At 42.9% G+C, this 22,853-nt stretch overlaps 1 protein-coding gene across 4 annotated transcripts; it reads right to left on the reverse strand.

Moving 5' to 3' along the window:
• Positions 1–518: 518 nt before the first annotated feature.
• RACGAP1 (Rac GTPase activating protein 1) lies at positions 519–22,027 on the reverse strand. Of its 4 annotated transcripts, none has more exons than XM_073318664.1 (17): positions 21,937–22,027; positions 16,640–16,728; positions 15,417–15,619; positions 14,119–14,255; positions 13,382–13,451; positions 11,695–11,748; positions 10,730–10,807; positions 10,267–10,390; positions 8,768–8,898; positions 7,737–7,901; positions 6,644–6,739; positions 6,165–6,363; positions 5,292–5,397; positions 4,949–5,081; positions 4,621–4,756; positions 3,293–3,401; positions 519–1,721 (listed from the first exon to the last, which is right to left on the reverse strand). In XM_073318664.1, exons 2-17 carry the CDS (start codon positions 16,722–16,724, stop codon positions 1,646–1,648), a joined length of 1,902 nt encoding a protein of 633 aa, XP_073174765.1. In that variant the 5' UTR covers positions 16,725–16,728; positions 21,937–22,027; the 3' UTR covers positions 519–1,645. The 4 variants fall into 4 exon arrangements, with proteins under 4 accessions (XP_073174765.1, XP_073174764.1, XP_073174763.1 ...); XM_073318663.1 differs by having other exon boundaries at positions 10,261–10,390; XM_073318662.1 differs by having other exon boundaries at positions 14,119–14,282.
• Positions 22,028–22,853: the final 826 nt, after the last annotated feature.

Raw genomic sequence — 22,853 nt, forward strand, 5'->3', positions numbered from 1 at the left:
TCTGTACTAACACCACAGACTGGGCAAGAACAATTACCATTTGTGTTAAAACAGATCAGTAAGGATGGTCAGAAACTTAACCTGAGACACAGATACCACACTGAAGTGTAGGAAAGCCTGTAATAGGCAATGGAGGGCAAGATGATCTCCTGACACTTACAAGATTGTAGGGGCCTCTCCCCTCACCTACAAGTCCACAGACTTCTCTTCTCCCTCAAGTTGTTACACCTGTTTATTTCTAACCTCTGCTGACACAGAAAATCTATTTTCTTACCCACTTTCTTACTACAGTCATTGATCTATCGGATCACATCCTGGGCAGGCAAGGTAAAAATATTTGTTTCCTGGACTGTTCTGGCAGTATTTCAAAGGGGGTGGGTTTGCTGTGGGAGGCAGCAGCAGAAAGAAAGTAAGAGTGGAGAGAATCTCAGGCCTAGCATGAACTTTGGTCTGAAAGATGCCATGTTAAACACACAAATGAGAGAAATGCATTAGCCAAAATATAAAGCAACCTGGGCCTCATTAGAAAACTGTGATTTTACTTTTTTCAGATATACCAACTGTACATGATTCTTATAGGCAGAAGTCAGTACAGTTTCCAGGAACTTAATACAGAGAAGCAATGTTTAGAAGCATTGGTACATGTTTAACAAGTCTTCTGGTGCAACAATGGGCTAGGTAAATTAGCATCCCCTCATATCCTGGAATTTGGAAAACTGTCATTAACAAACATGTCCATCCCAAAAATCAAGAAGAGTAGTACAATTTTTAAAAGCACCCACAGTACCAATCCAATAATTCTTTGTGCAAGTATCTGTAGACAGTCTTATCTATAAAACTTTTCTTTACAGACAGCAGATATTTTTAATGTAGTTCTGCTGTATAAGTCATATACCAAGTGGCAATTCATTAAGAACAAACCAAACTCACTTTTGTAGAAGCCGAGGCCAAAATTACTGGCCTGTACTCAAGATAGATACAAACTTCAGTACCATATTTACAGGCTGAGCCACTTTATAGTACACAAATAAGTCAAGATTTATGGCAGGTTTAGGCGCATTATGGAACACTGGTTTTTGTAATTTTTCACGTGGCCAAGTTTTAAGAGTTCTCATTTTCTAAAGTCACTGGCTTCACTAAAAATAGACTTGCAAAAGGAAGAACAAGTGTTCCTCAGCATTCACTGCTTCTCAATAGACAGGATCAGTACTCTTTCCCCAAAGGATTATGCTAGTTCTCCTGGAACAAGGTAGGATTACTGCTGGTGCAAAATGCTGCCTTATAGTTTTGAAAAAGTGTTTAAATGGAACTCCAGTAAGGTGCTCTTAAACAGATGGAGGCCAGCTTCCCATTGAAAGATATATATTTTCCAAATTAAAATATTTTTGTGGCAATTTGCCTTAACATACTGACTAGATCTTGCCAGTTACTTTTCTCGCTAATGCTAGATGTAATATAGCACTAAATATTTAATAAAATACATTGCACAATAAAAATCTCAATTAAGCTAAAAACAAAAAAAAGTCATAAGATTACACCCTAGTACACAGGCTGCCGAGAGTAGTGAAGGGCAGTTAGTCCTTTATTGTAGTCATGCATGTGTGGGCTGTAAACGTTATAAAAGGGCTGAAACTCCATGTCCATTTTACTTCAGCATAGGAGAGGCAAAGAAGTATCCCTGGCGTCCAAGGTTGGTTGCTGACTTGCTTTTGCTCCCAAATCTAAACAAACAGAAATGGTAAGGATCTGTTCTAAAGCAATAATTCCCAGCCCTGCCATTAGAGCACCACCTTGTGATGAACTAGTGAATTAGCACCTCTACATGTACAGTGACATCTTTTTTCACCATTCTGTGCTTTTTTAAACACTCCTTTTTAACTTTGATTTGTTTGTGGTCCCCCCTCCCTGCTCACGATGTCACATACTACTTATGATGCGGCTGCTTTTGTTGGTTCCTAGAGTCTGAAGTACAGGCATTCTGTTTAACTTAGTGCCATGGAAGCTAGGGAGAGAGGCTTGGACCTGTACACATAAGCTGTCCCTCTGACCAGCTGCACTAAGAGCCATGGAGGAGCATGTTATGAAATTTGCATTGAGGAAGGGCAGATCCAAGCCCCTGTAACTTTCTCAACTCCTTTAGTTCTCTGCCATATATTCCACCCCACCCATGGAGTAGTGCCCCTCTCCACCGCAGTAAGCAGTTGATTAGTCTCTTATAAAAAAACTACCATCATAAATACAAAAGGGAAGGGTAACAACCTTTATGTATGCAGTAACAAAATCCCTCCTGGTCAGGGGTACAGAATCACTTACTTGTATGAGGTTAATCAGTTCAATTAACCTAGTTGGCACCTGACCAGAAGGACCAATGGGGAAAGAAGACACTTTCAAATCTGGGGCGGGGGGGTGGTGGTGTTTGTTTGTGCTCTCTGGTATACAAACACTCAAATATAGTGTATGATATTATTTGGACTGAGACAGTAGCTTAGATTGTCTACACTACCACTTTTGCCTGTATAACTTATGTCACTCAGGGGTGTGAAAAAAGCACCTCCCTGAACGACATATGTTACACTGACAGATGCGCTGGGGTGAACAGCTTCTCCTGCCAACATAGCTACCACCACTTGAGGTGTTGGTTTTATTATGCTGACAGGAGAGCTCTCACCCATTGGCATAGAGCGGCTACACAATCGATGTTACAGCAGGTTTCAGAGTAGCAGCCATGTTAGTCTGTATTTGCAAAAAGAAAAGGAGTACTTGTGGCACCTTAGAGACTAACAAATTTATTTGAGCCTAAGCTTTCGTGAGCTACAGCTCACTTCATCTGTTTCCACAGTATGCATCCGATGAAGTGAGCTGTAGCTCACGAAAGCTTAGGCTCAAATAAATTGGTTAAAGCTTTTGTGAGCTACAGCTCACTTCATCGGATGCATACTGTGGAAACAGATGAAGTGAGCTGTAGCTCACGAAAGCTTAGGCTCAAATAAATTTGTTAGTCTCTAAGGTGCCACAAGTACTCCTTTTCTTTTTGCAAATACAGACTAACACGGCTGTTACTCTGAAACCTGTCATTATGCAAGGCATTGTATTTAGCTATATGGAGTGGAAATCTATCAACTGCATGAACAAACTTGTACAGATACAGACAGACATCCTCTTCCTGTCCAAATGCAAACAGATCTTACAGCAGTGCTGCTGCATTGGTACAGCTGTGCCACTGTAAGTTCTCTAGTGTAGACATGGCCGTAGCATTTGATTTTACTATCCCAAAGTACGCAGCACCACTTACTTCGGGGTAGTCTTGCTGAGCGTAGATCGGACCTTCTGGGACAGGGAGCTAGACGAAGGAGTCTTTGTCAGTTGCTGTTCTGGAGTAGTGAGAGGACCCAGCATGCTCACTTCCAACAGAGGAAACAAGAGTCATATTAGAACAGGTTTCAGAGTAGCAGCCGTGTTAGTCTGTATTCACAAAAAGAAAAAGGAGTACTTGTGGCACCTTAGAGACTAATCAATTTATTTGAGCATAAGCTTTCGTGAGCTACAGCTCAGAGCTACAGCTGTAGCTCATGAAAGCTTATGCTCAAATAAATTGGTTAGTCTCTAAGGTGCCACAAGTACTCCTTTTCATATTAGGACAGGCACAGGATAACTCACATACAATGTTTCTTCTTAAACTAAGGTAATGGGATTATATTTTGCCCCGTTGACATGTGGTAAATCAGGATAACTCTGCTGAAGTCCATGGTGGGACTCCAGATTTACACAAGTGAAAATAGCAGAACTGGCCCAATATGTTCTATAAAAATAGAGGCACAACAGCAAAGCTAAGTGAAGCAGGAGTCGCTGCTTAGTACACGTTGTACGTAAAAATGTGTTAGTCTTCCACTAGGTTTGCTGAAGTTTGAGAGAAGCTTGTCTTTCCTGTCATAAGCTACTTCCCACTCCATTCCCCCCAAAAATGCCCTGGTAACATCGCACCAATTGACAATGCCACAGCTAGATATTTAACTCTTTAAAGCTTCTTCGTAGCTTGACATTCAGACTTGCAGCACTGAAGGCAGCAGGTGTTACAGATGCTTGGTTATCACAGTGAATGGTTACAGTTAGGCCTAGGCTGGGGACTAAGAGCAAAATGTTATGTTCTCACTGTGAAAAAGTAAGACTCCTCCTGAGGCTGGGAGGTAGGTAAAACGGACCAAAGAATGCCTGCTTTGAAATGCCATTAGAGAGACGAGATGGGTGAGATAATATCTTTTGTTGGACCAACTTCTGTTAGTGAAAAAGACAAGCTTTCAAGCTACACTGTGTAGCTGGAAAGCGTCTCTTTCACCAGTTGGTCCAATAAAATATATTACCTCACCCCACTTGTTTTTCTATTATCCTGGAATCAACATGGCTACAGCACTTGAAATGCCATATCAGCGATAAAGAGCCATGACCATCAGTATCAAAGGCTGTTTGGTAACTAATGTGGAAGAGGAGGAGTAGGAAATATGCAGTTTGGCAAGCCTGTTCCAACACAATCTAACAAAAGACTTTGATCTGAGGTCATTGTTTTAGTTAGAGTGGATGTTTGACCATAGTTGAAGATCTGATAGAGCAACATTCCAGTGCTACCTTTAACATCTGGTGTTCGAGGAGTGGAATAGGCATTGGAGTTTTCAATTATATGCGCTGGGTCAATGTTTTCTTGCTCCACCATCATGAACTGGCTCCAGTATTCCACTGGCAGTGACAGCAGCCGCTCTACCACCTACAGAAATACACTTTAGCACACGATTCCCCACTGTACCAGAAACCTACAACTCATTCAGCCTAAAAGTGGTATCAGATGGGCCAGAGGACAACAGCCCCCCAGGTGCCAGTATAATCAGATTCTTTAACAGGACACTTCATGTGTCTTACATCCACATTCTACCTCAAGGTGTCATTGCTAATCACCTACCTTGGGTTGTCGTTTAGTGTCCTGCAAGAGTGTCATGGGGTCAGGATCTGGCACAGCATGGGCAACTATTGTGGGACCAAAGACTTTGGACAGGTTGGTGATGTCCATTTTAGTGTCTGGGCTCTGAGCCACTCTAGACAAGAAAGAAAGAAAAAGAAAAGGACATTGAGTAAATTTTGTTCACAGATAGAAAGCCCTGATAATGTAAGCTGATGTCAATTATATCTGAATTTGCAAACAGTCCCAGGTAAAGACTCCCCTGTCACTCAACCCCTGTAGAAACAGAACTACAGCATCATCTCTTTTTCCCCATTTCCAGAACTCCTAACCTGGCTGAACCCACCTCTGAAGATGAATCATGAGGAAAGCGAGTGTGTCTCTGTTAGCCTGAGGGAGTTCACCAACAGCTTGGTACATGGCAGCCACACTGTTGTCTTCATCTAGAATTTCTTTAAATAAAAAAAGAAAGCGATTAGAGAGGCCTATGGGACCATTTTCCTCAGACAGTAGTATGTTCCATCACAGTGCTGGAGAGTGTTAAGATTCTGGGTCCCATGCTCCCGAGTTCTAATTCTAACACTGATACTGTCTAACCTTGAGTAAGTCATTTAAACACCTGTGCTGTGGTTTTCTTGTCTAAAATGGGGCTAATACCAGTGTCCCAGAGGTTTTGTGTTATGAGGCTTAATGTGTGTAAAATGATTTGAAATCCTCTGGTGAACAGCACTGTATTGTGATCTCTCTGTTGGACACTGATTTCAAAGATTTTCTGTACAAATATTAGAATAGCTTCAAGACTGCACTAAACTTGTGCACCATTCCTGAACAGGATACTGACTACCAGGACTATTGATTAGTTCCAAAAATCAAAACATGGGATTATTTAAGGATTAATCTAATCTAAAAATATGGGATCTAGAGAGTGAGTATCCACCTAATGTTAGCAGACTATATGATAAAATCCACAGAATGAGATAGCTGCAGCAGCAAGGCAGATTACTGATCAGAGAAAGTTTGTCAAAGACCTGGATGAGATACTTCACTAACACCAGGCAGTGTTGTAGACGTAGATCTGCGGTAGGAAGGAAGACCTCTTTACAGTATACCCAGTACTGCCAATACATTCATACCCGAGAAGGACTGCCAATTCAGATGGATCTGTCTGAGAATGTTCCCTCAGGCACGACAGCTGCCAATGGCATTTGGCTCGCCTCACCTGCTGCCTCCATAAAAGTTTTGTTTAGCCGGAATGTGAGAATGGGTTCCTTTAGGCTGCGCAGGAAGTCTTTAAGAAGGCCACAGATGGCATGGATATCATCCACTTTGCTGAGCAAGGGCACAGTCTTCCCTCGAAGGAACTTCTCCTTCAGCTCTTTCACTGTCCGGTCACAGCCAGAAATTCGGTATAGGCCTGTCTGTTAGAGAGTAATGCCTAAAGTCAGGACTTCACCTGCCCAAACATCTTGAGAAGGTAAAGTCTAGATTCTTCAGTAAAAGCAGTCTCCTGTCCCCATTGTAAACTGTGAGATCTCCGAGTAGGGACTGTAACTTGCTCATCGTGACTCATGTATTGAACAGCACTGTGTACATCTACAGCATCATAAACAAGAGATTCTCAAGTTAACCAACTGTGGCTCTAATATCACAGCCAAATTCATTTCACTAGCACCCCCACTGATTTCAGGTGATTCTTACCTCACGTAGCCCCCGCTGCTCAATTTCATTCACACAATGAACTATAATGGAAGGAATCATTGGCGGAGTCATGGGCACAAAGTCCATCAGCGTCCCCTAAAAGAAGGAAGAGACTGATTTTGCAACATTGACATTTACAAGCTTCAGGACACTGGAAGTGCTCAGGAGATCCCATCAGATATAGGCTTAGGAATAGTCACGGATTCTCATTCCCCAGACCCACAGAGGTAGGTGTCATAGGCACAAAGAGAGGACAAACACTATGTAGTCTAGTAGAGAGCTAAACAGTATCTACCCAGAGTCCTCCAAAAAACACATTCTTACTCTATAGGAAATGGAGAGCCAAGAACTGAGTTTCACTTAACTCCACAGGTGCAACACGTCTTACCATACACTAGAAGCTTGGGCAAAAGACTCCTGCTTCACAGGCCAGTGGAGAATGGACCATGCAGCAGATATGAAGGGAAAGGAGGAGGGCAAGTAATATTAACATTTAATAAATCAGATACTCTGGCACCTATATATCAGGATCTTAAGTCCACTAGAAATGTCTAGACTGCATTCAGCTCTTTATAGCAAACGGAAGGACTACTACTGTGAGTGGCCAAAAAAGAGGGATCTAGCCTGAAACAAGCAGGAGACGCCTAAAGACAAGCTTAGCTGTGCCATCATTCACCAACCTGAAAGCATCTTAAGGCTCCAATTTAAGCAAAATAACTTTGCCAATAACTTCAGTTCACAGATGAGGCTGCACTGGAAACACTGATACATGCAGAGCGAGAAATAGTTTCTGTGACTGCTTGCAAAATCAGAACAAAATGCCTCCACCACATACTTTCAGAACCACCACATACAATTCTCCTCCCTCCAAAAAACCCACATTCCTACTATTCTTGGCTTTATTTAACAGTCTCATTTATGTATTTCTATTAGATCTGTAATAAAGCAGACAATCTACATAATGCAGAAACAAGTTAACCAGTATATAAGATTCCTGGAGTCCTTAAGCAAGGTCTATTTCTCACAAATGGGCATTAGCCCATTTGTTGTTGGCAGCTACAGGGTTTAAAGCTCATCTCACATAAAGCCATACCTCTCCAATTCTGACAGGAGTTCCTGTTAACGTTGGGATGCAGGGAAGGGGACAGCGGTCCCGACATTCTGGGTGAGTCACCACACGGCAGTCCCTGCACTTTAGGGACAGTTTCCCAAACTTTATCCGCTTTCCACATGGAACACATGACTCTGGTTTGATAACCTGGAAATAAAGAGCCTGTGTGTGAGGAAGTGGTAATAATGCAACAAAACAACAGATACAGTTTAGCTGCACAGGTATATTGAATGAGTGTCTTGTTCTATATTGATGGCAAAGCACAGATACCATCATGTCAAATTTGTTGAAAGAATAATGGGGTTGGGAGTTAAATAGGCCCTTGGCAATGGTTGGTGATTTTGCTTCTAACAAACCCTGCTCCTTTATTTTACCATCTTAGTTCCAGCCATCATGACATCTGTTACAGTCACTGGGACATGCATGGGAAGTTTAAACTCTGGATCTCAAGGGCTTAACTGTCAGCTGTTAAACTTCAGCATAGCAGTACAAGAGGTCTTTCACAGCAGAAACTAAAAGATATATGCCTGCCTACAGGGCAGTCCCTAGGGGGGTGCAGGGCCTAAGACATTAGAAACTCTTGTGCCCTTGTTCCTCCCCCCTCAGCACCTCCTGACACCATGAAACATCTGATCCACGGCAGGCGGTGAGAGGGAGGAGGTGGTGGTGCTGGAGGGAGGTGGAGGTTCTGGTGGGGGGCTCCTCCACCTGCCCGCTCACCTCCTCACCCCATTCACCTGCCTCTAGCCTCACCTCCCCGCTTCACCCTGATTCGCCATACCCAAGGGACGGCTCTGCCTGCATATATTCCAGGGCATAGCTGAGGACTCCAGGTCAGGGCCCAGAGCTGAAACTGGCAACATCAGTTTGATAACTGACACTGTGCACCAGCCTGCACTAAGAGGGATGTACAGCAGTAGGTCCAGTGAATCTCTTTCAGGACTGACTATAATCCACCCACAAGAGAACTGAAAGGGGAGAGCTGCTCAAGTTCCTACTGCCTGTACACATACCGTCTTTGATACAAATTCATGCAGCCTCATCCCCCCATTGCTCTGAGGAGTGTTAGATCCATCAGTTTCAGATCTGGGTTCCAGCTGCCTACTGCCCAAGCTCGAGTCACTATTCCAGGGCTGTAAACTGGCTGAAAAAGAGAGAGATCTGTAGAATAATTTTCCAGTCTTCTGTTTTCAGTATAAAGACTATATAATGATTGAGACAAGTGTCCTGGAACCGGCAGGAGATTATTGTGAATGACAGAGATATCCATGGCCTAACAAGTACTACCAGTTGCACCTGGCATCTGTGTTATGCCAAAGGTAGTGCCCCCAGCAGAGGCTGTTACAAGATACAACTGGCAATTAACGGTTAATTATGCAGTCTTGTGTTCCTTTCTATCTCACAGGCAATCATTCTTGCAGACATGCTTTCCAAAGCCAAACAAGAAGTATGGTGTATTAGTGTGTTAAAACTGAAAGCAAAGCCATGTTACTTTTGAAAGCAATTAAAATCAGAGAATAAGGGCAACAAGCTTCAATTATTATTGCCCAGGAGCAACACATCTTGAGTTAACTGAGAGAATAAGCATTAATACAGGCACATAGTTCTTGTATTGGATACACATTGAGTTACCTCTAATCTCTCTAGTATACAAAACTTCTTTGAGCTATTACTTTGCTTATGAATATATAAAAGCAATGCTAGAACCCCCCCACTCCCTGCGTTGGATTTATCAGAATACCTCCACTCAGAAGATTTATGAAAGAGAAGTTTTAGCGGTTAAAGTCATTTATTTGGAGACGGCCAGGAAGAGAAGGCTAAAAGCAAGAAGTTCATCTTTTGTCTTTCAGTTTGATTTTCTCTGGGCTTGAAATAACTATGGTCTGTTTCAGAGGGTCTGAAAGGAAAATGCCCCCATGTTTAGTTTTTTCTTTTGCCTTGATCCCATTTAAAGATCCTTCTGTAACCCAACTTTCAAAGAGAGGTTTATTATTTTTAAAGAACAAGTTAAATTTAGAGTTTCTCCAATAGCCAGGATTAGGACACCTGAGAGAGACTATTATTTGATTACTAGCTTTCAAGATGCCAGTTTAATGCTAATTATAGGAGAAATGGGAAGCAGCAGGTGGAGGGAACAAAGATTTTCTTGGAATTTTGTTTCCATCCTCCTTACTTCATCCTCCTCTCCTAGATATTAACACTTACTAGCCCAGTTAGATTTAACAAATAAAGAGATGGCAGAGAAAAATTGTGTGCCTAGTTTATTTATTGTGAAGTTGGTCATTGTGAAGTGTGGTTCAGCAAACAAGTTCTGGTCTTTGCTGTAAACTTTACTAGTAGCCATTAAGATCCCTCAGACTACCCTTTTTCAAAATAACTTTTCAACATAATCACCCCCATTTCTATCAGTGTCTGCAGAGACAGGCAAATAAAGATTCATGAAAATTAATGACAAGTAACAGCATTGTGCATTAAAACCAGGATAAGGGACAGCCTGCAGACATACATATACCTGTCCCTGTCTTCCTCCGGCTTCTGAGATGATAAGGTATAGTCTGAATAGTGGAGATAGCTTCAATTGGGCCACCATCATTAGGGACCATAAGTGTCGTTTTTGCAACTATAGACTCGTTTCCCTGAAATGAAAGAGCTATATGATTAGATGGCAATATGATGTGGCAAGGGATATATAGCTTTTATTGGCCCCAGCAGATCAATTATATTGCATTAATGTGTACAACTTAACCAGATGTCTAATTTAATCTTGTGTCAAATGCCAGAGGTACAGAAAAGGAAGATAATTTCCAAATTATTATGTGACAGGCATTAGCAGTGACTTCATGAGATGCTGTCCTGTGAAACTGTTATACTAGCTCTAATTTCAAAAAGTATCCTACGCATTTGAGGGCTACACAAATACAGCCACCTCTGACAAGAGATTTTAGATGCACACAAACTCAGCTGGGTTTACATACCTGGTCCACTGTGGAGCCAATTGATCGGGTTTTTTTTAAAGGACCTGGAGGGCCTTCTATGAACTGTCTGGAAGAACGCTGAAAAGAAAATGGGTGTTAAACAAGATTGGAGGTGTCAAACCTAGAGCATCACACTGCATTTCCTGAAAGTCTGGGGTAAATTCCACTGCAGTGTTTGCAGATACTGAAGTCCATAATGATTTCTATTTAGGAAGGATATGAAGACTTGTGAAATAAGGTAGCCTAACTGACCAGTAGAAATGATTTAGCACACATTCTTCCCAAGAAGTCTGACTGGCCAACTCAGTGCTCTACCACCAAGACCTTCAGGGGAAGTAATTTTCCCCCTTCAACATGAGGAATGCTATTGGAAAACACAGAGCAAATACCAAATCCTCCCCCAATAAGACAATCATCTCTTCTGATGGTTCAGTCCCCCTTCCCTACCCAACCCACATGCTGACTGCAGGGTAGTAGGACAAATCCTGAACCCACTATTATAATGGAAACACCTAACTTTGATTTCCCCCTATTTCATGTTACCAGAATGATGCAGTAGATCCACCAAGAAGCTTCACTCCAAGTAACTTCCGCTTGTAAGCTGCAGGTGAGACTAGAATGGGATGTGGAAATTCACTCCATCATCTCCAGCTGACAAGTGAAAGTTACTTCCAAAGCTTTCATCTGAATCCACACAATAGTGCTGAATTTTTGGATGCAAAGAATTAAGGATTTATTTGTCTAGATAGTCCAGTTCTATAAACTAAGTCAGAAGAAGCCTTCCATCTCTTGCCCATGGTGCAGATTAGAGTGCATTTCTGGGTGGTCTGATCTGACTGAACTTGGACAATGACCACCAGATCAGAGTGTCTATTATAATAGCTGAACTACCACATGTAGCCACAGTCCTACCTATGGTTACTCCTGACTGCTCCAACCACTTAACAGGAAAGAATGTAACATACCCGTTTCTCTCTTTTCTTCAGTCTGACAGCCTTCACCAAAGAGGAATCCCAATCCTATAGGTAGGACAAAGTCTTGTGTTAACATACTACAAATATCTTTCAGACTTTAGCCATGTCTTTCATTAAATCAATTTTAAAGAACGGTGGAGCAGCGAGCTTAAGACAAATATAATACAGGTTCATCTTATCATCCAGTTATGAATCTAGTGTTTCCTCTGGCTCCATTTGTGATTTCTGAAGGGTTATAACCAGGGAAGTCAGCTTCCCTGCAGTTCCCTCACCTCTGTGCTCATTAAGATTCTGACAGCAGGGATAGAAACAGAGGTTCAGAATTCTCACTGGCCTCTACTACCTCCTCCACCCCTCATTAGTCATTTTCTTACACTCACTGCTCCCTTTAAATTTCATGCTGGAACTACTAAGACTCAGACTTTAAGGTCAGAAGGGACCATCATGATCATCTAGTCTGACCTCCTGCACATTGCAGGCCACCCATTCCTGTAATGGGCCCCTAACCTCAGGCTCAGTTACTGAAGTCCCTAAATCATCTTTTAAAGCCTTCAAGTTACAGAGAATCCACCATTTACACTAATTTAAACCTGCAAGTGATCACTGCCCCCACGCTACAGACTAGCAGGGGTGGCCAACCTGTGGCTCTGGAGCGACATGCGGCTCTTCAGAAGTTAATATGCAACTCCTTGTATAGGCACTGACTCTGGGCTGGAGCTACAGACATCAGCTTTCCAATGTGCCAGGGGGTGCTCACTGCTCAACCCCTGGCTCTGCCACAGGCCCTGCTCCCACTCCACCCCTTCCCTTGAGCCTGCCATGCCCTCGCTCCTCCCCCTCCGAGCCTCCTGCACATCATGAAACAGCTGATTGGGAGGTGCAGGGAGGGCGCTGATTGGTGGGGTTGCCAGTGGGCGGGGTTGCTGATGCGGGGGGGGGGGGAGGAGGAGGACGACGGACTTCCAAAGCTTGGTGGTAGAGCACTGAGATGTGGGGGGGCTGCGGACATATTACTGTGGCTCTTTGGTACATTGGTAAATTCTGGCTCCTTCTCAGGCTCAGGTTGGCCACCCCTGCTACAGAGGAAAGTGAAACCCCCCTAGGGTCTCTGCCAATCTGACCCAGGTGAAAATTCCTTCCCAACCCCAAATATGGCAGTTAGACACTGAGCATGTAGGCAAGACACACCAGCCAGACACCTGCGAAAGAATTCTTTGCAGTAACTCAGAGGCCTCCCTATCTAGTATCCCATTACCAGCCACTGGAGATATATGCTGCTAGCAGTTGCAGATCACTACATACCAGTGTAGGCTGTCTCATCATACCATTCCCTCCATAAACTTAACAAACTTTGTCTTGAAGCCTGTTAGGATTTTTTGCCATTCCACACCAGACGTGAATCCCTAGTTATAACATCACAGTACTCGGTTTCTGTAGACAGAATGGTAACTAGAGACTAGAAACCTGATCTTGTGGTATCACACCCCCCCCCCACTGATTAGAACACTAAATTAGAACACTCATATTGTAGGTCTGTAAGGAGAATCAACATATAAGGACACTATTTAACTTTGCTTAGCAGTGCAGTGTTTTTATGGTTGATATTGCAAGACACTGAGCTGCTGAAACAATATGGAGAGTGAAGATAGATAATTCTCAAAGATTGGAGTTACATTACCAGTGACTCGTCAGTTTTGTCAAAGCTGATGTCTGATAGAATTGAGCCAGATTCATCTATTGTTGAAAGTCTAAGAAGTAAAGTAAAAAGCCATTAGTCTGTGGGTTTCACTTCCAGTTGACCTCATGATTCCAGGGCAAGTTTACTGACCAGGCAATAGCTATGTATTCCAGTTCGGAACAAGGCAAGACCTTGATGCTATGAATGTAGCACTAATGTAGTATAAACATAATAATGATTTTTGCAATCATTTTAGTGCTTCTTGAGCCCCCTTATTTCTGCTATAAGGAATATTTCAGTGCCATTACATAAATCAGTGACATGACCTCATCTGGATCACTGTATTCAGTCTCAAAGATATGGCAAAAATATATTTTTGTAATGATTTTGAGAGGATATCAAAAACTTGTAAATGCAATTACCTGCTTTAATTAGATTTAATGAGAAATATGAAATTCTTATAGCTTTCGATAAGAACAGTTAAAGTTTCAAATTTTTCAAACTAAAATAATTTATGTTATGCATTAGATCACTTTGAGGAAGAGGTCATGTGAAAGATCCTGGAATACAGGATCACAGGAGAAAAAAGCTGATAGCTTTGGGGTATTGCAAAGGAAAAGTCAAAAATCTCCACCAAAGTCAAAGATTACTGTAAATCTAGGGACCAGATATCCAAGAGTTTAAGTATTTGTGCTAATCAGTTGTTTCCCTTATGGTCAGGTTGCTACCTTCCCTACCTTCTGTTCCCAGAACCTCCAGTGGAAAGGTGAGGCCTGTTAAGGAAGGCCAGGGCAGATTTCTGTTCTTCACTTAGCTGAATGCTTCCAGATGCATCACACATCAGTAGCTCCCGAATCAGTTGGATCTGCCGCTCCTGTAAAGCGGAAAACATCAGCAGTAGCTAGGGGAGAAAGCGTCACTTCAGATTTATGGGAGACAGGCAGACCATAAGACATTTAATACAGCTAATGCAGGTAGGCTTTGAGGAAGTTTGCTACTCCAACACCATATTAAAAGCCCATAAAGCAGAAACTGGTGTCATAGCTTCCAACAGGTAACAAACTCAATTTAAAGTAGCAGCAGTGAGATTCTTCTGAATTAAATCACTACTCAAATGAAGGCTATAATCTCTTGCAATAGAAAACAATTTATTGAGGTCTTATTAGGTGCCAGTTATTGTCTTCATAAATCCAAGTAGCTTAGACCTTTTTAGACTGCTGAGAAACGCACAAAAGAATTATAGAGTTGAACAATTCCAGTCTGCTGAGGAAACCAATATGGAATCTTCCAAACAACACATTAGGATGAATTAAACTCCATACTAATCTTGCCAATATGCTTCAATTCCTACCTGCAGGGTTATAAATGTCTACAGTTACTAAACCCTAAAGAGCTGGAGAGACACTGCAGCAAAAGGCCTCACAGACAGTCACAAGATTCCCAATAGAACTTCCTGAAATTTGTTGATGTCTCACAATGCTGCAGTGACGCAAGTAGTCATGGTTTTGTGGCTCTCTGCAAATCCATGTAATATAGAATTTCTCTTCATTCCTGCCTCACACATGCCATTGGTGGGAGGCTGCCTATGTCCTCTCTACCTGAGACCAGGAGAGTGAAAAGAGTTCTTATCAGGCTCATTAAACGCCCAGAAGAGCTGCATGTAGCTTTGAAGCTACAAACTGAACTCAAGCAGTCAGAACCATACTGAACACTCCTAATACTCTAATCAGATGAAGGTGCTTCATGTGCCATTTCCTATTGCCCAGTGTCATTAAAATCAGTGGAGTCTTCCATTTTGTTACATTTGAAGGTGATGGTACCATGGAAAACATGTATAGCTATTAAATATACTACAGGAATTAATATTTTTGTGCCAACACATTTAGGAACATAGAGGGCTCTTTTGTAACTTTCCACATCCTTCTCTGAGTGGACTTATCTATAGCACGGAAACACTCATTTAAGTGAGCCTCTATGCAATTAAGGCAAAGCCTGTTCCACACACAAGTCACATCACAGGTAACATGATACCCACCAGCTTCTCACAGTCTGCTTCAGCTCGCTGTCTTCGCTTGATCTCCACATCCACCTGATTGCGAGCATGTTTCAGCTTCACATCCAGTGCACTACACTCAGTTTCTGTTTTCATCAGAAGATCCTTGTACCTGGCCAGCTCATGATCTGCCCTCTGCCACTTCTTTCTGAACTCTTCAAAGTTCTTTGCCAACTGGATAAACTCTGAGAAGAGGACGCTTAGTCTTAACAACATTCTAACTGTCTTAACAACTCTAGAATCAACCAGTCGATTGTTGGTGACCACTGGTCTAGCTGATGTCCCCAGCAGTTACATCAGTTCCCCATACCAGAATCATGGATTCCTGTTTTACTGGCCATCCTGTCTCTAGCATGTAATGTAGACTTCAATATAAGAGAGTCGCTCCCCAGGTTTCATATGTTATGCTATATCAGCTTAAAGAAAAAGATGACCTTCCTGGCAAGTTGTCATACATCCGGCCAAAACTACTGCTATTAAAGTAACATGAAGACAGACTACATTATCGTCACAGCTTAGTACACCAGAAAGACTTTCAATAGCAGATTCAAATATAACTGCTGTAATATGCTCCAGTAGATGTAAATTAGTATTATGGATGTCTGGAGCTGCAACTCCATTCAGCTAGATAATTTTACTTTCAAATCAATATTTGTATAAAGCCAATTTCCTTTAGCTGTTTCACACTGCCCTAAGGGGAATATAAATGTTCCACCCTGCAAAGCTACAGCAAGAAGAGATTTCACAAGTTTGCCTTCAGCCAGCGTTTTCCCCCCTGCTATTTATGGAAGCAGTTAGTCCCAGACAGTGTAAACTCTCCTTGGGCCCATGTCGAAGAAAGTTAACTATTGGGGCCCTCTAAGGTTTTCACCCCCTCCTTTGGTACTAATTAGCTTACTCTACACACACACACACGCACACACACCTTACAAACCTTGTAAACTCCAACTTTGAAATTCTGTGTGCAAGAAAATCAGGATGCTACAGCATGATGCATTCTTTCCAGAAGTTCAGCTGGTCACTTCAAGCATCCAGTCAGAGCAAATGAACCAAGTTTGCTCCCAAATCTATGCTCTTCTAGGTACACCACTACCTACAAAGCCACCAGTGGGCTCTTTAGTACTCGGGACTGAAGTTGAAATGAGCTAGTAGTTGTCTAGTCTTACATTGAACAACATACATGAGTTAACTGTGACTTGACTTACGGTATTCATTTCCTTCATTTAGAAATTCTGACTGGTGCATGAGTTGATCAAACAGATTCCGTAAATTCAGCATTGCAGTCTCCATCTTCCTGCCAAGAAATGAAAAGAGTTAAAGTGATCTATCCAGGTTTTTCCACTCCTCCAGACACAGGAGTCATTCATTGCCAGCCTAAGACAAACCTGTGCTCTAAAGTCTCTGACTTAACATTTGTAGCCAAATACAAAAGTCTCTCAAGAATGCAGTTTCAAACAGCTGTATGTTTCTGATCTTATTCCTTGAAGAAAAGGTCTTCAAGTGTCCCCATAAATTGAAGATGGTCGAGACAGCTTTGTACAGAACCACTACGTTTCCCCCATACACACCCCCACAAACACTCCAATGCTTCAGATAACTTGCAATATACTGTAGGGCCTCATACCCCCAACAAGACAATAAGGGATTTCCTGCCAATTTATAATTTTGAAGGTATACAAAATGTTCCAATTCCGGACTAGGAAGAATATAACTCTCCAAAGGACACCATTATCCATACAGTTTCAGAGCTACATACATAAAAAATTAAACAAATGTCCTTGGAAGATCTTTGGGTAGATTTGGATTTTGCTTCATTTTTTAAATTACTGTTCTTATTGAAAAGATGTTTTAAAATGATGGCCATGGCAGTACTAGTTACATCACAGGAATGATCAAGACAGAAATTGCTAGCTCAGCAGTGCAGAAATTACTTCTCTAATGCAGGTTTATGCTGGAATGCTTATGAGAACTCTGGCTAATATGTTAATACCAAGTACAGGCAGATGATTACATTGTAATATGTCCTGGCATCCAAGCTACACAACACACCACCTCCACAATTAGAAGGGTAAAAGCAGTTTACATATGAAGCACTGTGAACAGGCATGCTTTAATTCCATTCGGCAGGGAAAATTCAAACACTTTAGAGACCTGCTGATGCCTCAGAAGAAAAATTCTACTGCAAGAATGTTATTCTATATTTCTGTACCTTCACTCTACACTCTTCATTAGTAGGGACACCTAAAAGAAAGGGGGACATCAGTTTTTAAATGTTCATATGTTCTCCTGCTTAATTCTGTTCATTTCTCCATGACTGATGTCAAACCGGTGTTACAGTGCAGAAAAGCCTTATTAGCAAGTAATCTTTAGTTACAGGAGTAAGGCTTTGCAAGGACTGGACCTGGATTACGAGTTCAGATACCAAACCAGCATCAGAAGCAGATGAATCCTCAGATCTAATTTTCATGAAAATGTTCTTAGTAAGGGTAAGGGAAGAGCGTAATATGATAGCAGAATTGTTTTGAAATGCTTTCCAGTGGACTGATTCTCATAACCATATTCCTGGACTTCAGCAAGGCTTTTGACACAGTGCCACATGACATTCTGATAAGTAAGCTGGAAAAATGCAGGCTCAGTGGAACTACCATTAAATGGCTACATAATTGGTTAAACAACCACAAACAAAGAGTAACTATCGATGGAATTGCGTCAGATTGAAGGGAGGTCTCCAGTGAGGTTCCACAGAGATTTGTTCTGGGTCTGGTGTTGTTCAGCATCTTTATTCATGTTTTGGATGTAGGAATACAGAGCATACTGATCAAATTTGCATATGTCACAAAGCTGGAGAGGTTAACAGCATTTTGGAAGATACAGCTAAAATTCAGAGTAATCTTGATAAATTGGAGAACTGGGCTATTGACAACAAAATGAAATTCAGCAAAGATGTTACGCTTAGGGAAGAAAAACAAATGCACAAATAGAGAATGAGGGATAACTGACATGGCGGCAGCACTGCTGAAAAGGATCTGGGAGTTATGGTGGATCACAACCTCAACACGAGTCAGCAATGCAATGCTGTTGCATAAAAAGAAAATGCAATTTTAGGTTGCATTAACAGAAGCACAGCATGCAAGTCACAGGAGGTGATAGTACCACTGTACTCAGCGCTGGTTAGGCCTCAGCTGGAGTACAGCATCCAGTTTTGGTCTTTATAGAAAGGATATAGAGAAACTGGAGAGGATCCAGAGGCGAGTGACAAAGATGATCAAAGGGATGGGATGTAAGCCATATGAGCAAAGGCTGAAGGAACTGAGTATGTTTAATCTGAAAAAGAGGAGCCTGGGGGAGACATGATAGTGGTCTTCAGATATTTGAAAGGCTGCCATAAAAAAAGATGGAGAAAAGTTCTATCTTGCCACAGAGGACAGGACAAGAGGTGATAGGTTCAAACTACAGCATAGCAGATTTAGCTGAAAATTTAGGATTAAAACCGTAAGAGCAGTAGGACAATGGAACAGACTGCCTAGGGAGGTTGTGGAAGCTCTTTCACTGGAGGTTTTCAAAAGGAGTCTGGATAGCTATCTGTGTTGGATGCTTTAGACACAACAAAATTCTGCATCTTGGCAGGGGGTTAGACTAGACCTGAACTCTTTGGTTCCATATTCAAAATGATATGCCTCTTAAGAATCAAGCACTAACCAAGAAACTCTCTACAGCAATCTCATTACACCAATAAAGAGCACTAGTGCGTTAAATGTCCTTCGAATCACTTCAGCAGCAGTTCTTTTTATGGGTTCTTAATGGGCAAGTCTCCTGTGGTTATAAAAATAAGAAAGAAAAAAATTGAGTACAATTTTTTGTTACTTAAAACATTTAGAACCAATCAGACATGACATTATTGGCTACACAATGGGTCCCCCCACATCAACCAACGGAACTTGGAAAAAAATTCAAACAGGCTGCAGGCAGTAGTGCCAGCTCCTCTATTGGGAATCCAAAGACCTTTCTTCCCACACTATCCATTTAACGGAAATGCACACTTTATTATTCCCTCATCCCAAAGCAACTTTACAGACATAGGAAGCAGTACACCACCGCCAGTCATTCCTGTCCATGGCTTTTTCCTCTGCTAAACCCAACCTCGCTGTGTTCTTGCATACAACGTTCTGCAGTCTAGCTGGTGGTCAGACTCTTAAGTCAGACTGACCTTAGTTGTGTTTGCTAATTTTCTTTGCCATCCTATCATCTGTTTGTCTTCTACAGGCTCCACACTTTACAGTGATACCATTTATTTATACCTCACCTGACAGACATGTTGCTAGTCAGCCCTAAGAGAATCCTGGGATTCAGGTCCCCATGTTCCAAGGTTTATGTAATAGGATGTAGGTGGCAATTGTGTTTACTTACAGAAGCGAGCACTCTTGCAGCAGAAAATCATTACTGCATCACCAGCCAAACTGTGCCAGCTCTGCAGAACTATCTGAAGCCTTCTTATTGAACTAAGAGTGTCTCAAGCACCTCTTGGAACTTTGCAGTCACCTCAATAGTTGGCAAGCCTCTCTCATATTTCTGCAGGTGGAGGATTGTTCTCAGTAGAGAAGGATTAACAACTAGTCCACCACTGGACAATGACATGGTATTTGAACATTCCTGTTCTCACCATGAGTGCTTAGTGCTTCACTCCACAGTTCTCTCACCAGTAACACTTATGGGACAACATAAAGGTATACTAGCAAGCCCTCCAGTACATCTATGAGAGCTGCATTCTTAAAGTGTAAATAGATACACCCATTCCACCATAAATAGAACCCTAACATAGTCTAAATCCTACTTTCCTTATTCACAAGAGCAGTCCCACTAAAAACAATGGGATTACCTCAAACAGCGAATACAACCCTGATTTACATAGGAATAGAGTACAGATGTCTAAGAAAGAAAGTTTGATTAAAATTTAACTGTTCCTCCCCCCACTCCCATAAAATTACTAACTTCAAGAGGTACAGTGTTTTTCAGCTGGTTAAATGCCTTTTACCTCAACACCTAAAAAATATGTAGGCAGCAAGTACAGCTGCCTGAGCAGTAGCACTTAAAATCTACATTCACCAAGTTATTTTCTAAAGGTACAATGATCCAGGTTTAGAGAGGAATGAGTGAAGAATATATAAAAATATAATAGACAATATGGGGTGAGAGAAGAGTCTGGAGTAGGCAAAATGCAAAACAACATTTTAGAAGGGTTGATACAGTGTATTTAAAGCATCAATCACCCAGGCACCTTCCTAAAATATGATATTTAGGGTGCTTTCATGGAGATCCAGACCTAAACATGAGACAGGAGATGGAAGCCAAGCAGTCCTAACTAAGGGGTCAAAATTAATTTTCGTTCTCTCACAGGCTCATTTCAAGGTAATCCATGTCCTTAAAACAAAATACCACAATGCTGGGCAACTCTTCTGTTCCACAGTTAAAAGGGAGGTGCCACTTCCAGACTATAAATCACTCTTTCTCTACACAAGGTAGAGATCCAAAAGATCTAACTTAAGCCTTCTCATACATTTACAATGTCAATTGCAAAGATGCCTCTAAGTAAGAGGAGTGTATCTGAAAGAGTCATTAGGATATAAATCTCCTCACTGCATTTTCCACTTTATGCATCCGAAGAAGTGAGCTGTAGCTCACGAAAGCTCATGCTCAAATAAATTGGTGAGTCTCTAAGGTGCCACAAGTCCTCCTTTTCTTTTTGCGAATACAGACTAACACGGCTGCTACTCTGAAACCTAGGGTCCCACTGAAAGAGCTACAAGTTTATTTAAACCCAAGGATCTAACAGAATTTCAATTATGCCTCTAGAGAAAAACACCCATGCAGGGCATCCTAAACATCCCGTTGACAGGTACGGGCTCGCTCTGGGACGTCCAAAACACAACTGTCTTCCCCTACCAGGAATCCAGCAATGCCCACCACGCAAAGGGGCGTTCAACAGCAAGGCTCTCCCCAAACAGGACCCCGCCTGACGACAGAGGCGGCTATCGTGGTCATGAGGCTCCCTGAGGTTAATCCACCATAGCCTGATGCGGGGAGGAAGGGTCAGTACAAAGAAGAGTCGAGTCAGGGCACGTTCCAGCTGCGTGGAAGGCGTCGCCGGCACCCTGCATCGCCCTCCCGCCGCCAGAGCTTCCCGTCCCCTCGGGGCCGCGATGCCACGGTGACGGGGCCTGGCCGTGCTGGGAGATGCCAGCATCAGAGCGCGCGGGGCTGCTCCGGCCAGCTCGGACCGGTTCCTGCCTGACGGGCACCGAGCCCGAGTCTCGGAGGGGCAGTGCGGCGCGGCGGCCGGGGGGAAGGCCCGCCACCACGACACAGGGGAAGCCGATGGGGCGACCCCTCCCCACCAGCCTGGGGGTCACTCAGCGCGGGTACTCGCCCCCACAGCGTCAGCCGGGAGGGACCCCTCGGCCCCACGCCCGCCAGACAGGGTGACCCCGGTACCCCCGCTACTCACCCTGGCCGCCTCACACGCTCGGAGCGGCGGTTCCTCACCAGCCGGCAGGCGCTAACTGTAGCGCAACCACCCAGCTCCGCGCGGCAGCCTCGCCCTCTGATTTGAATCCTCACAGCTGGCGAATCACAGAAAGCTATCCGCGCCTTCTCTGCCACTCATTGGTTCCGCTTCCACACGTAGAACTGGCACGCTGAAGCTGACCTGAACACCATCTTTGTTGAGGGCCTGGCCTCCCGCCTCCGCCCCCTGGTTTCTGAGAGCCGCAGGGCGGCGTTTTCGTCAGTGAGGGCAAGTGTCGCAATGGAGACCTCAGCACTTGGGACACACCTAGAGGCTTCAGTGGGCTACAGCCTATATGCAAACAAGGCACAGCACCCACCCCAAGCATGCTGCAGTCTAAGCCAGTGATTCTCATACAAATTTAGAGGTGACCCCTTTCAAACAGCAAGCCTCTGAGTGCCACGCCTCTTATAAATAAAAACACTTTTAAATATATTTAACACCATTATAAATGCTGGATGCAAAGCGGGGTTTGGGGTGGATGCTGACAACTTGTGACCCCCGCTGTAATAACCTTATGACCCCCTGAGGGGTCCCGACCCCCCCAGTTTGAGAAACCTTACCTAAGCTAATCTCTCAGTTCTACAGCTGCAGTAACTGAGGAAGGGCAGACCCAGGCTTGCTGTGTGGGGACTGGTTTCAGAGTATCAGCCGTGTTAGTCTGTATTTGCAAAAAGAAAAGGAGGACTTGTGGCACCTTAGAGACTAACCAATTTATTTGAGCATAAGCTTTCGTGAGCTACAGCTCATTTCATTGGATGCATAAAGTGGAAAATGCAGTGAGGATGTTTTAGGGTTGCCTTTTGGAGCTGTTGCTCTTCAGATGAGACATAAAACTGAGGTCATGTGCGCTTGTT

This window comes from Lepidochelys kempii, chromosome 20 (genome assembly GCF_965140265.1).
Source record: "Lepidochelys kempii isolate rLepKem1 chromosome 20, rLepKem1.hap2, whole genome shotgun sequence".
In the NCBI taxonomy this organism is placed as follows: Eukaryota; Metazoa; Chordata; order Testudines; family Cheloniidae; genus Lepidochelys; species Lepidochelys kempii.